The sequence below is a fragment of the Macrosteles quadrilineatus genome, unplaced genomic scaffold, assembly GCF_028750875.1.
Source record: "Macrosteles quadrilineatus isolate MER2022 unplaced genomic scaffold, UCM_ALF_1.0 Scaffold_2__2_contigs__length_208266976, whole genome shotgun sequence".
NCBI lineage: Eukaryota > Metazoa > Arthropoda > Insecta > Hemiptera > Cicadellidae > Macrosteles > Macrosteles quadrilineatus.
The window spans coordinates 163,804,556-163,817,749 of record NW_026542595.1 but is presented as its reverse complement, the minus strand read 5'-3'; the positions used below and the strand labels follow the sequence as shown (position 1 = coordinate 163,817,749).

General features: G+C 33.8%; 1 protein-coding gene across 1 annotated transcript; it reads right to left on the bottom strand.

The window, feature by feature from the left end:
• Positions 1–800: 800 nt before the first annotated feature.
• On the bottom strand, positions 801–11,524 carry LOC128986680 (leucine-rich repeat-containing protein 58-like). Its single transcript, XM_054407167.1, has 4 exons — positions 10,688–11,524; positions 8,485–8,701; positions 7,452–7,641; positions 801–2,967 (listed from the first exon to the last, which is right to left on the bottom strand). Exons 1-4 carry the CDS (start codon positions 11,209–11,211, stop codon positions 2,801–2,803), a joined length of 1,098 nt encoding a protein of 365 aa, XP_054263142.1. The 5' UTR covers positions 11,212–11,524; the 3' UTR covers positions 801–2,800.
• Positions 11,525–13,194: the final 1,670 nt, after the last annotated feature.

The following is a 13,194-nucleotide window of genomic DNA, read 5'->3' as shown; positions in this document are numbered from 1 at the left end:
GGTCTAAAGTGTCAACCCCTAAAATACATCAAATCAAATCATAATCTCATTTATTCATAAATGTACAAGTACAATGGATAGAGTCAGTGAGTAACTTATTGTCTATTCACAATATTTTACATTGCCGGTAGATGGTCGCATGAGGAGAAAAGTGTTCTCGTGAAGCGTCGGTGATAGATTGAGGTAAATACAAGCAAAGAAAACTAGCCAAACCAACATCTTGTAACTTATATACACATTAAAAAATAGAGATGCAAAGTACGTATTGAGTAGATATGGTTAAGGGATCCCACTAGACGGGTGACGGGCTGCAGGTAATTTTTTAGTTTCTGTCGAGATAGTGATGGAAAGTTCAGGAATTCTTGCTTGCGGATCAATGCACTGTATTTAAAACTAGAAGGGTTTACCTTTGTTTCTGTGTGATTGTACCCTTAGTATTGAACCAGCGACCATCAGATATTATAACCACTATACTATCCAGACAACCCCTCTTCCTTCTCTGCTACCCTCTACTACCCTTATACAGAAATATAACTTATCTATACTTCTACTTATCTATACAATTTCTATGTCTATTCTAGTCTGTGCATATTTTTTCTTCCTTCGTTAAAAACTACTACTCTACTGTATAACAAGACTGACGGTATAGATAAGGGAACTTTTTACAGTAGCGATGAGGGAAGTAAAGGACAGATGGAGTCAGATTTGAATCAGCTCGCTTTGTCGCAAACCCTAAGTTACAGACTTAATTCTCATAGCTAGGCTTGTCACTAGGATGTAAGATTTGAAAAAAAGTAACATCAAAATCAATTTCTTTATTTAGTAGAGACAATTATGGCACATTTCAAGGCACTTTTATTAGCATATCACAATTTGAGTTAAATCAAAACTCTAAACAATATAGACTATTATAAAACTAGCTAGGGGAGAAATCAATGATGATTTCTTGAGGTATTGGAATGTTTTCCTTTTGTATAAAAAAACAATAGTGCAAATATTTTGTTTTACTTATGGAATACATTAAAATTAAGTAAACTGATTTATTATTGTTCTATGATTTGATTGTCTACTGAAATGAATAGTGAAAATTCAAGTGTGTTACAATTAATTTCAGTCTGCAAAAAATATTCCTTTAGTTGGATTAGTCAAATCTAAAAAAAAACAAATATATGTTGTAAAAATGTGACTAAATCTTCATTAAAAATCCATCACCACAAAAGTAAAAGCAACATAATGCAGCAGAATAAGGGCTACATGACAAACCAAGGTAACAAACAGTGAATATTTAACATAACATGATAAACATACTTTACAACAAAGAATAAATTAACTTATTTGGTAACTCACAGTAATTTACAAACTGTCACTTTTAAATACTTGATTTGAAAAGCCAAACTTAAAGTTAAGCAAATGTGAGCAGAAGTTTATTTGTTGTAAAACCTTTTGTGTAATGTACCTTACTTAGAAACAACTACATATAAATGCATTTTTAATTTTTAAGTTTTCATCTAAATAAGTAAGTTTGAGGTTTAAATACACTTTGGCATGTATGGCAAAACAAAGTTATTACTGTTATCTATGTGATTATCTTATCAATGCATATTTTTGCTGTAAAATATTAGTGAAACAAAAATTAGTACCAGACAAGCTGAAATAATGTTTTTCTACCCAGTCATGCAATCGTTTGAGTATTTGTACTTTTAATGATTGCCAATTTAACACTGTTTATTTATACCGTACTGGTATTTTGTAATAAAAAAAGGCACTACATCTCTATTTTTAAGAAAGACAATGATTCAATTTGAAACAGCATAGTTCTGTTGACACAGTTTTAAAAAGTTGACACACTTCTTGAAGTTTTTAAAGATAAAAACTATGTCATGTATTCAGGAAGACTTCCTCTGGTTTAAAACTCTCAGAAGTTAGTACAAAAATATGGAATGTAAATGTAAAAAAAACAACAACAAAAACACACTTATGTGTGCAAAATTAGTTTATAGTTAGAGACTAAACAATAATTTAGGAATAACGTAACAACATGTACTAGTGAAAATCGCTAGACAAGCACATTGTTACTAGTTTTGTTTGTATAGCTGTAGACCAAGTGCTGTGTGTCATATGCAGGTGGTAGTTTGAACCAAACAAGAAGATCTTCTCATCTTACTTTATTCAAGACCAAAGTTTCATATTAGTACGTAACGACATTATGCAATTTAAAAACAATATGTTGAAAAGTAAATATGTATCAACCAATAGCTCAAAAGTAAATACAAAAACAGATTGTTATTTTAGTGTCCATTTTTGGACTAAATTGTATTGTACAATAGAGGCAGTTGTAACATTTTATGTTGCAGCTTTGCATCAGATATTTAGTTCCAGGAAATGGAAATTACCTTACTGTCTTACATTTTGTAGAACAATGATTGACTAATCTGATTAAATTACCTTTCTTGTAGAGCAGGTAATTTCAGTTATGGACATTTGAGAATATGAGAATTGATGCTTGTCTTAAGAACGCAAGTCATTACAGAAAGTTTGTGAGTTGTCTCTAAATAACAAGCGTGCACACCAAGCCAAATCCTAGCAGGGTATATCATCCCCTTCAAGGTACAGTTCAATTGGAGTATGTTTTGTCAATTTGAAGTGGATTTTAAAAAAATCACGTATTGAAACTATTACTATAGAGCAGGGTTTCATTTTACATGGGTGAAACCAGATGGTAACAAAGTTTCTGAAGCAAAGTTGCAGCTTGTTTAAGGATCGACCAGCTTGGCCAGTGAAGTACCTTGGTAGATATGTCTTATCCCAACAACACCTTCTTCATGATGTCTGCATGGCCCTGGTGTTGGATTGCGGAGTTGTTCATGATGCACTTGCTGGAACACAAGTACTGCAGAAGGGGAACTCTGTACTTGCCGCAAAAGTCAACAAACTTTATGTGCTCCACACGATTGTCGAAGAACACCCCTGCAAATTAAAAGTTCAATTATTACATGGGTAGGATTTGATTGTCAAAATGGTTATAATAAACTCAGCAAGACTTGTCTCTTTAGTACTTGATTCTGCTCCGAGGATGGATTGTTATAAATGGACAAGTTTAGTGGTCGTCTACAAAATTACCAATTTACAATATTTACAACTAATTGGTATTCAGACAAAGACAACGAGCGACTTGTGGTTTGTATTTATTTTTCCACTTTAACCTCCTTTTTTGTGTTCCAAATGAAGACAAATATACTGTGCTATAGGTGTGAAATGTAATCTAAAAGCAATGATAATTTAAACATACGGATGGTGATGACTAATATCACAATGCAAAATTATGATCAAGCTTAGAGTAAAAAATATCACAAGCTCAGAAAATGTCAGGAGATCAGGAATGACATAAACATCTGTCCTGTCCTTGCAAACTCTAAGCAATCATGTTTAAAGGAGACTAGCTGTTACCCACGGGCTTCGCCCCGTTTGACTTCATAAGTATTAATAAAACTATTGTCCATTCTACACCAACCTTACATTCTTATTCAGCTTAAACAATACCTAGGTGTGTGGCTGTATTAAGGTAATAATAAGTAATTAGATGTTTAATAGACTGTCTACTAAAATCAAGAATCTTTGGTACCGTAAGACTTAAAGGAAGCTGTGGAGTTTAGTAAAAAAGCTTATACATTGCATAATGACTTCAAGAGATTAAAAAAAGTAATGATGATGAAGGATTTATGATGATGAAGGATGACCTAGCTTTATTTTCTTCCAACGGACACTGGAAGGTAAATAGCATCTACTCACAGAGTTCTCTGTGACCTACTACAAGAAAGTTAAAAAAAGGCAAATAAAATGAACGTATCCAGAGAAAACGGATTTATTTGGACTCTGGGGTAGGCTAATATAAAATTAAGAGTTGATTTATCTGCAAGATTGAATTTTTTTGTGTGACAAACTTTAAAGTTAAGTACCAAACTTGTTTCTATTGTGCTCCAAAATAATTAGTATCAAGTTATTTTCTTGTAATATGTTTTAAAGTTATATATTAGGGTTTGCATTGCAAGGCAAGATAATCAGGGATCAATTCTAAAGGTTATCCACCAAAGACTTCTAAGAGCCACAAATTGTTGCTGATTAGGACCAGAGTAACCAAATCTGTCCAATTGCTAGACATCAATCACTTATAAAAACCTAATTTTGTATATTTCGTTATTTTATTATCAAGTTAAGTCTTTTTAATGGACTTTGACGACTCATACAACATTAAAACACAGCATTTCTAAATCAGTTTTAAATTTAGATGCAGCCTTTACTTAGCTGTACAAAACTGTGTGTAAAACAACTACCCAAGAATAATTTAGTTTCTAGACTACCTAGGTGATAATCACACTTATTTTACTACGTCAATGTTAGGCCTATATCACAACCTTTTAGAATATTTAACGAGACTAATTGTCCCATATGGTAAAATCTGTTTGGAGTAGTACTGATTGAAGTTATACAAACACTGACTTCAGATGTAAACTCAAGCTAAAAGCTTGGCTGCAATATGAGTTCGATGGAGGCCTTAACTTACGGAAAACCCTTGATTATTTTTTTATTTTGTATGCAGGGTGTTCAAAAAAGGTGAGGACATAATTTAGGTAGTGATTCCTTAGGTTGAAATAAAAAGAAAATCACGAATAATATTTTTTTTCCAAATCGCTTCGTTAACCAGATATTCGCCATTTTGTTTTTTTATCTTTGAATTTTTTCAACCGATCTTTACTTGGTATGTATGTTAAGGTAGAAGAGACCCATGTTAGAAAATAAATTTATCTTGATTCAACTTAAAATTTCAAAATGGCGGCCATTTTAAATTTTAAACTTAAACGACTAAAAAATTGAAGATTTTATGAACAATTTCAAGTTTAACACTTTTATTTAGCAATTTTAATTCCCTATCAAATGATACCAAGTTCAAAAATATCAAATAAGAAATACCTGAAATATTACAATTTCTAGTTTCAGGTTTGCCCCATTTTACACCTAAAAATTGTTATATTACAGCTATTTTTAGTAGATGACACAAGATGGTGTTTTTGGTCTCTGTGAACATCAAAACAAGTACAGTAGAGTCCCGCAAACTCAGCTCTCGATAACCCGGCAGTCTGGATAACTCGGCCATCACCTGGCTCAGAAAATTTGTGATTTTTTGAGTGCTAGTTAATCATGGACTCAAGCCAGCTTAAGTCAAATTATTCGCAACTGGTATTAAGGATTTGTTGTACTATATCTGATGACTTAATACTGACTTGTAATATAAATATAAATAAAAAGGCAGTTAAAAAGCTTAAAAACTGTATTGTTCTTATTTTTAACCCTAGTTCCCGATAACCCGGCATTTCACAAACTCGGCACCCTTCCAGTCCACATTACGCCGAGTTTGTGGGACTCTACTGTACTGTAGATCGGTCCTGGGTCTAGGTTTTACCATGAGACCTACGGTAATATCTTATTCCCTTTATGGGAAATTCGTTTAAGTGATAAAGTTTGTAAAAATGTTTTTCCTCTGTGCAGCGACATGCAGACCACTCATACAAGAGCTTTTGAATTTCAATGTAAATAACGAGTCTTAAGGTATAGTACCGTGATTTAAATTGGGTAGAAGAGATGCCAAATAGTTATTCAAAAATATGATGTTTTTGAAAATAACAAAATAAGACCTATATAGAAAGAAAATGTTCACAATATTTCAACAATAAAATTAAAACTGTTTTGTGTAGTTCCATTATTTGTAACTCAAATTAAAATATTCAATTGAGAGCTTGTAATTTTAATTAAAATAAAATTATAAAAATAACAAATTAAATCGGGTTGAGTAGGATACCAAATCAACAGGGAAATAATTAGCTTTTTTTTAGAAACTTGACATGAAAGACTTTCACAATCGCTTGACATACAATCCACCAAAAAACTAGTCCCATGACCTATATGACAATAAAAATGATAAGCCTAATCAAAGGTCTCTTTAATTCCTGCACTAGTTTTAGTTTAAGTCAACGATCAAAAAATTATGTATAACAAAATTATTTTTGTAAAGTCAATGTTGAAAATTATGGTAATTAATATTTGCAAAGTTCAATTTGGAATTCATTAAGGATAATTACTTTATTGTTCTCTTGTGTAGTGCAATATAATTGTATATTGATTCATTTATAATCTCACTACTTTAATCACGTGGACTCCGAACTGCACACGGCACAGTCGTTGAGTACACAAAGATAAAATTAACCGTCAACAGATCAATAAAGTTTTGACCTCATGTTATGCAATGTGTCATAGTGAATTTAAACTTTTGATTGTGCCATAAAAATTCCATCAAAACAAAACAATTGCACGAAACATAAAATGCGTCTGTAAAATGTTTTGAGGCAATACATTATTCTGATCGTTTATCTAGAGCTTCATAGACTGTCAAATCTTTGTACAGGACCATAAATTAATCAAATGTAGTTTGGGTGTTTTTCAACGCTAGTAGGCTATTTTAATTTATTTTGTTTTATGGAAAACAAGGCTAACTGTTGTTTTAAATTATACAAAATGACACAGCCTTGGTAATTTTTAAGAGCCCTTAAATTCTTCATACTAATTACAGTATGGAGAAACTGTATGGTGGCATTATTTAATGATCCTTAACAGACCTATCTGTAATGACTTACTGTCTATCTAGATAATGACAGCCAGTTTACATTTTAAAAAACATTTATTTCACTATAATAATAATAAGGGACAGGTACAATTCAGCTTGGATAATTTTAATACCAATGGGACCTGCGGGCCTACATAAATCAAATTATTAAAAACTTAAATTGAACATTTTTTAAAAGGTTTGAAAATGAAAAAGTTATACTTTCTGATCGTGCAACTGTGCAAGAACTGTTGTCTTCAGTAAATTTAAGTAACAAAAAAAGTCAAAGATTTGCAGGTTTGTTGCTTTGATGATGGCATAACTGCATTACTATAAAGCGTGCACAACTCCTAAGCTTATTAAAAGTAGTGAAAGCAGAAAAAGGACATCAATTGTACAATGAGCAGAGATTAACTGTGAAAAAACAATTTGTTACTGAACTGTACTGTGTACAATACAAGGGTTGGCAGGTAAAGGGCCAACGGCAAATCAGTGTTGCAAGGGTGGTGATCAGTATAGTATTAGATCTTAATGTAGCCTACCTTATGTAATATTATTACCACCCAATGCCAGTGTTTCACATTGATCATATTAAACTAAAGTTGTCATACACAATGTTCTAACAAATTTTAACCATCCAAAATCATATGAAAATTACCTATGGCATCTCAACATTGTATGTAGAAGTTCTAGGCACAAACAGAAAAAAGAGGGAAGTTCTACTCAACAAGTTAAGGAATAAGGAAGTATCGTTCAAGTTAAGAAAGTTCTAATCAAGCGAATTTCACCAATATACCTTGACACTTAGGGTTGACGCAGTGGTGAGCGCTATTGAGATACTCGCGCAGACTGTAAGGCAAGTCTCTAGCCTCATAGCGTACTCTGTGTACTTTGATTGTGCGAGCCGCAATCTCTAGCAGGCTGGGCGGATTGTATGTCATGTCGTTGACAAAACTGCAAACCAGCGGATTGTCCCTCAAACTGAGCTGGGAACAGTCAAAACAAACCGGTTATAGCATAATAAGATAAATATAACATAATGCTTTGCTACACTTGTGGAGACATATACGTGATATATAGCCCCAAACAATCAGCCTAGACAGGGCCTCAGGGGAGACTTCAACTTCCATCTAACATTGAAGAGTATTTTTGTGAAGAAAATTCATTGTGTATCAGTACGGTATGTTGTATTGTGTGATATGGCCTAGATAGGAAATATATTTTTAAATAGGATGCGTCTTCATGTTTGCGACCTTAACTTGTGTTTGACTTTATCATTAACAATTAAAACTTTCAAATCAAGCAACCAAATCCAACAGCAATGGTATTTACAGAATAATGGAGGGCCCTTGTCATTAGGCTACTTACAGCTTTTGAATTTAATGGTGAGAAATAAAATTGTTACAAATTAAAAAAAATAATAGAATAACAGTTCAACTTATGATTTTAATGAAGAATCAAGAGGGTAGTGGATCGGAATGCAAAAATTATTTCCTTAATAATCAAAGCAATTAACTGGAGCAAATAATTAATTTTTTGATGGTTGGAAACTGGACCCAGATATCCCTGCTAATTATTGGGCTTTTAATAAATGATTCTGTCTTAAAGCTGATCCTAGTAAGTAAGAAAGCTTCACAGATCATCTCACTCAGATCATCCATTCTACACTCATCCTTCACTCAAATTTGGGTTAAAATATGCACTGAGTTTGCGTCCCCATCTTAATAATTGATAATCCAAACCTAGGATTAAGTTCTAACACAATATGAAACAGTAGGAATCAGACACATTGCCACTTAATTTCAAAGCATATTGACAATCCGCCTCACCTCAGATAAGCACTTCAACGAAATGATTTCTGTCGGCAATGTTCTTAGACGGTTCTTGTGGAGTTGTAGCGTCTTGAGATTCCTGAGGCTGGCAATAGCTGCCGGGAGACTCTCCAGGAGATTGTCACTCAGGATCAGAGCCTTCAGATCCTTTAGGCTCCCGACCGAAGGATGAACCTCACTCAGGATGTTACCACCCATACTTAACACTTGCAACCTAATGTAAAGTTACTTATTTAGTTTACTGGAGATACAACAGTCTTTAACGCCAAATTGACAATGTTTAACAAAGAACAAACTTTTCACATTTTGCCTAGAAATATAGCCTAGAAACAGGCAACTATACTCAGAACAAAGTTGGAAAGAAAAACAAAGTTTTATTCAACAATCAATAAAACTGTTTCTTTTTTATGGCAAAACTATACATCTCTACCAGTTAAATCTATAATTTAGGCTTAGCTGAAATGTAGCCAATTTTTCCGTATCAATTATTTGATCTCGAGAAACCATGTTAAAAATTGGACTGTTATCAATGGAATTATTTTCTGAATTATAACAAATCATAATTTAGGTACAAATGTTATGCCTAGATAATATTTTATTACCTACGTACTGCTATTTCACCTAACTTACTGGGGTTGGGTTAGGTGTTTTTTGTTTCCGGTAGTTTATTATTTTGGTATTTTATAGGCTAAATAAAAGCATTTAATGATACTGTATCTTTATTGAAAGAAGATAAAGATGTAAGATGTACATCTCTCTGAGTCAAACGTCTACATGGCCTGCTCCACTCAAACAAACATAATCCAAGGAAGCCTGGGATCCATGTTCCGCGTTTCAAGATACCTCCACCAGCCTGAGACATTACGTCACTCTATATCGCATTTGTTAGGCCTCATCTTGAATATTGCTCTGTGGTCTGGTCACCTAATCAGAAATACCTAACTGGCCAACTAAACGGGATCCAAACTCGTTTTCTCAGGCTTGTGGGTACCCGCATGGGTTATGGCTACTTGGAGGTCCCTGTTCAGGATCTCTCTCTCTGGATCATGGCCAGCCGCCTCTAGAGCTCAGGAGAGCTGTGCATGATGTTATTTTATCTTCAAAATCTTGAATGTGCACATTGACTGCCCCAGCCTCCTGAAGCGAATCAGCTTTTGTTTGCCTACGAACCCAAGATCGAGAGTGATGTTTGCCAGACTTCACCACGGTAGGCCTATATTGTATGAACTGAGTAGTAGAATGATCCGTGTCCAACGCCAGGCTAACCTGCTTCCACTTAATGTTGACTTGTTTTGGACTACCATCCCCATTATCAAGAGGAAGATGCTGTTGGCCCACCGCAGTGCTCTAAATTCCTTATCCTGCGCAACACGCTTCTGACGTAGCTAATAAGCATCTTCATGAACGTTCTCATTGTTGTTTGTTAGCTTTTGTCTCATTGTTATTTTCGTTAAGTTTGTTATGATTAATGTACCTCAACCCTAGTCCTTGCTTGTCATCATTATATTTATTTCTAGTCATGCCTGTTTTATATATACACATATTATTAATATTTAGGGACTACAAGTCAGCACGTTTTCTAAGCTAGTCTCACTGTATTAACTGGACGCCTCAGAAGCAATTTTGATGTTTTGTTAGTAATTTATTTTGAGTAAATAGTACCTATTATTACAATGTATACCTTCTAAAAAAGGGATTTTCCGTCAATAAATAACTTGAGAAGTCATATTTAGACGGACAAATTTTAAAATACCAATAGTTTATGGCTACAAATTAAACTACTTAAACTTAAGCTATTCTAGTAATATGTGTAGACCTACTGGCTACTGGATGAGCTAACTCAATACTTTCATGGAGAATGGAAAATATTCAATAGCCTAATTTGAATTTTTGATAGGTTAGTTTTTAAGTAGCCTTGCACTGACATCATACTAAATTATATTTTAACCAAACAGGCTTTAATTAAAGCCTGTCATAAAAACATGTAAGATTGACACATTGATTAGCAGTCAAGAAGTGGATTTCACAGAAAACTAAAAAGAAAAGGTTGTTAAAAGCAAAGAGGATGTGATATGATAAAAATTAATCAGACTAATTAACTACCAATAAATAATCATCCATTTTAACTTTTTAAATTAGTTTAACTTAGTACAAATGGAGTAAGTTATAAAAGTTAAGAGATACACAATCATAAGCTTACCTTGAGAGAGCTGCAATTTCTTTAGGAATTGTTTCAATTCGGTTTCCCCCAAGGTAAACAAACAAGAGGTTTTTGGCTTCGAGGATTTGAAGTGGGAAATGTGACAAGTTGTTTCCACTTAAGTTGAGATTCTTCAGAGAAGTACTCACTAACTCAAAAGATTTTGGTAAGGATTCGTTGTCAAGGAGGTTGTTCTTGGCAATAAGAGTCGTCAAAGGAAATGTCAGTAAAATATCTGGGAGTCTTTTCAATCTGTTGCTACTAATGTCAACTACTCTCAAATTCTTAAAAATGGAAACATTTGGCGGAACGTCCACAAGCTGGTTTTGATACAGAACTAATGTGTTAATAGTATGAGGGACAACATGGTTTTCCTTGGACTTATCTTTTTCATATCCTTCCAATACATTTATAAAACTGTTGTAATCTAAGCTTTGATGTGAAAGATCGACTGTGTTTTCATTTCCACTAAAACTTTCACTGTCACTGCTGCTGCTTTCAGAATATGTGTAGTAGGCTGACATCTTCAAAATTTAAGTAAACTTCAAGATGAATTATATGATAATTTGGTAAGTCAGGCACAGTATGGCATGTCAAAATTACTTCTTATGTAATTTAATAATGAAGGCCTAAATATTTATAAAAAAAAACACGTGGGTAGTTGTAAAATGGTTACCGGGATCAAGTAATTGAGCTGAAGATGGGTGTAGACTCTGAAGACTGTAAACTGTCACATTTAGGAAACAAAAGACGAGGCCACAATTACTTGCTCATTGAAATTAATTGACCAAATGGCAGATCGTGATGATGAGTTTGACAGTTATTAGGTTAAAAGCTGCCTCCGAAGGTCAATGGTAAAGTTGTTTAAATAATCAGCTGTTGCACTGTTTGTGTACTGTTTTAAATATATTTCAAAGCCGTTGACATTTCGTTGATAGCTTTTTGAAACGTACTATATAAAAATATAACCTATTATATTGATACGACGGAAAAGAGTCATTTCAGAAACGTAATAAATAAAAACGCAATAAAATATCACAGTTTATTATAAAATTATTCTCAAGCTTCAAATTTAGAGCTCAAGTAGGACAAAGATTTATTTTTACTAAGTCACAGGTACGCATTAAAAAACAAGACATTAGATGGGCAGTGCAACAAGCAGAATTGGCGATCGCAGAACAGCTTATATAATTAAACCTGAAGACCATACTTACTTACTTACTTACTCCTTCTTCATCTTTTACCCAAAAAAAGAAAAGATTGCGTCTCGACAAAAAAATAAAACATTTCTTTGTCGAGAAAATTCCATTGTGGTGCAGTGGATACCAAGTCATAAAGAGAAATTCCCACGAATACTAGTTAATGAAATAGAAGAGAAACTTAATAAATACTTTATTCTCAAATGGCGACCATGACCACGTGGGGTCCCAGTTTATCGACATCCCAAAAGATCGACACTGAAATAGTCCCACTTTGTCGACAACTCAAAATGTCGACAGTGTCGGTAATATGGGATGTCTGTAAAGTGGGATGTCGGTTATGTGGGATGTCTGTTATGTGGGACGGTTGTGTAAATTTTCCCACTTTATCGACACGCAAAATGTCGACAAGCAGAACAGATCGACAAAGAGCGGGAGATTCAAATTGAAGGTGAACAGCTCTTGCTGAACAGATCGGTTGAGTATAATGAGATTCGTTCTTTTTTAACTCCGAACGACTTCTATTCACGGCGCTTGCAGCTTGCAGTCTCCTTCAAATTTGTCAATGCTATCTCAACTATGTTGTGTATATAAATTGTGTTATGTTGTTTGAAGGCTTTAAAATAATCTGACATTTGTCACACTTGTATTATGATTCATTATACTGTTTTTAGCGAATTTCCCATATAGGGAATAAGCTATTACCGTAGTACTCATGGTAAGACCTGGACCCGAGACCGATTTAATTTTTCATTTTGAGGTCCCTAGAGGCCACGGCCGCCTTTAACTACAGGCCGCGGCCTGGTAGAATTGGCAACATCGCATGTGGTGTTGTTCAGTGACAGACGTCCCATAAGATAACATGGCAGACAGGTGACATCAGCTCATTAATTCGCACTTTATTGATTTAATTTTTAATTTATGAACATAAATTTATTAAAATATTGAAAATAAAACATACAGAATTGAAAATTGAAACAATATGAATTAAAATCTATATCTGTACATTTTTAAGCGGAGTCAATATTGTCATAGTAAAGTAATCAATCTTTCGTAAATACACAAATACCATTAGTTGCTTCCAAAAAAATCAAATGTTACAACACCACTTGCGACGTTGCCAGTTCGAAGGCCGCGGCCTGGAGTTAAAGGCGGCCGTGCTAGAGGCCAAAAACACCATCCGTTCAAATTCATATATATATATATATATATATATATATATATGTGTGTGTGTGTGTGTCCGTTAGCGCGATAACTCGAGCAAAAATGATCCGATTTTGATGAAATTTGGTACAATCGTGTAAACCT

Coding starts and splice junctions, on each gene's coding strand:
- LOC128986680 (XM_054407167.1), bottom strand. CDS start 11,211: ATGTCAGCCTACTACACATATTCTGAAAGCAGCAGCAGTGACAGTGAA. Junction 7,642..8,484: donor CGTTGAAGTGCTTATCTGAG/GTGAGGCGGATT, acceptor GACTGTTCCCAG/CTCAGTTTGAGGGACAATCC. Junction 2,968..7,451: donor CGTCAACCCTAAGTGTCAAG/GTATATTGGTGA, acceptor TTTAATTTGCAG/GGGTGTTCTTCGACAATCGT.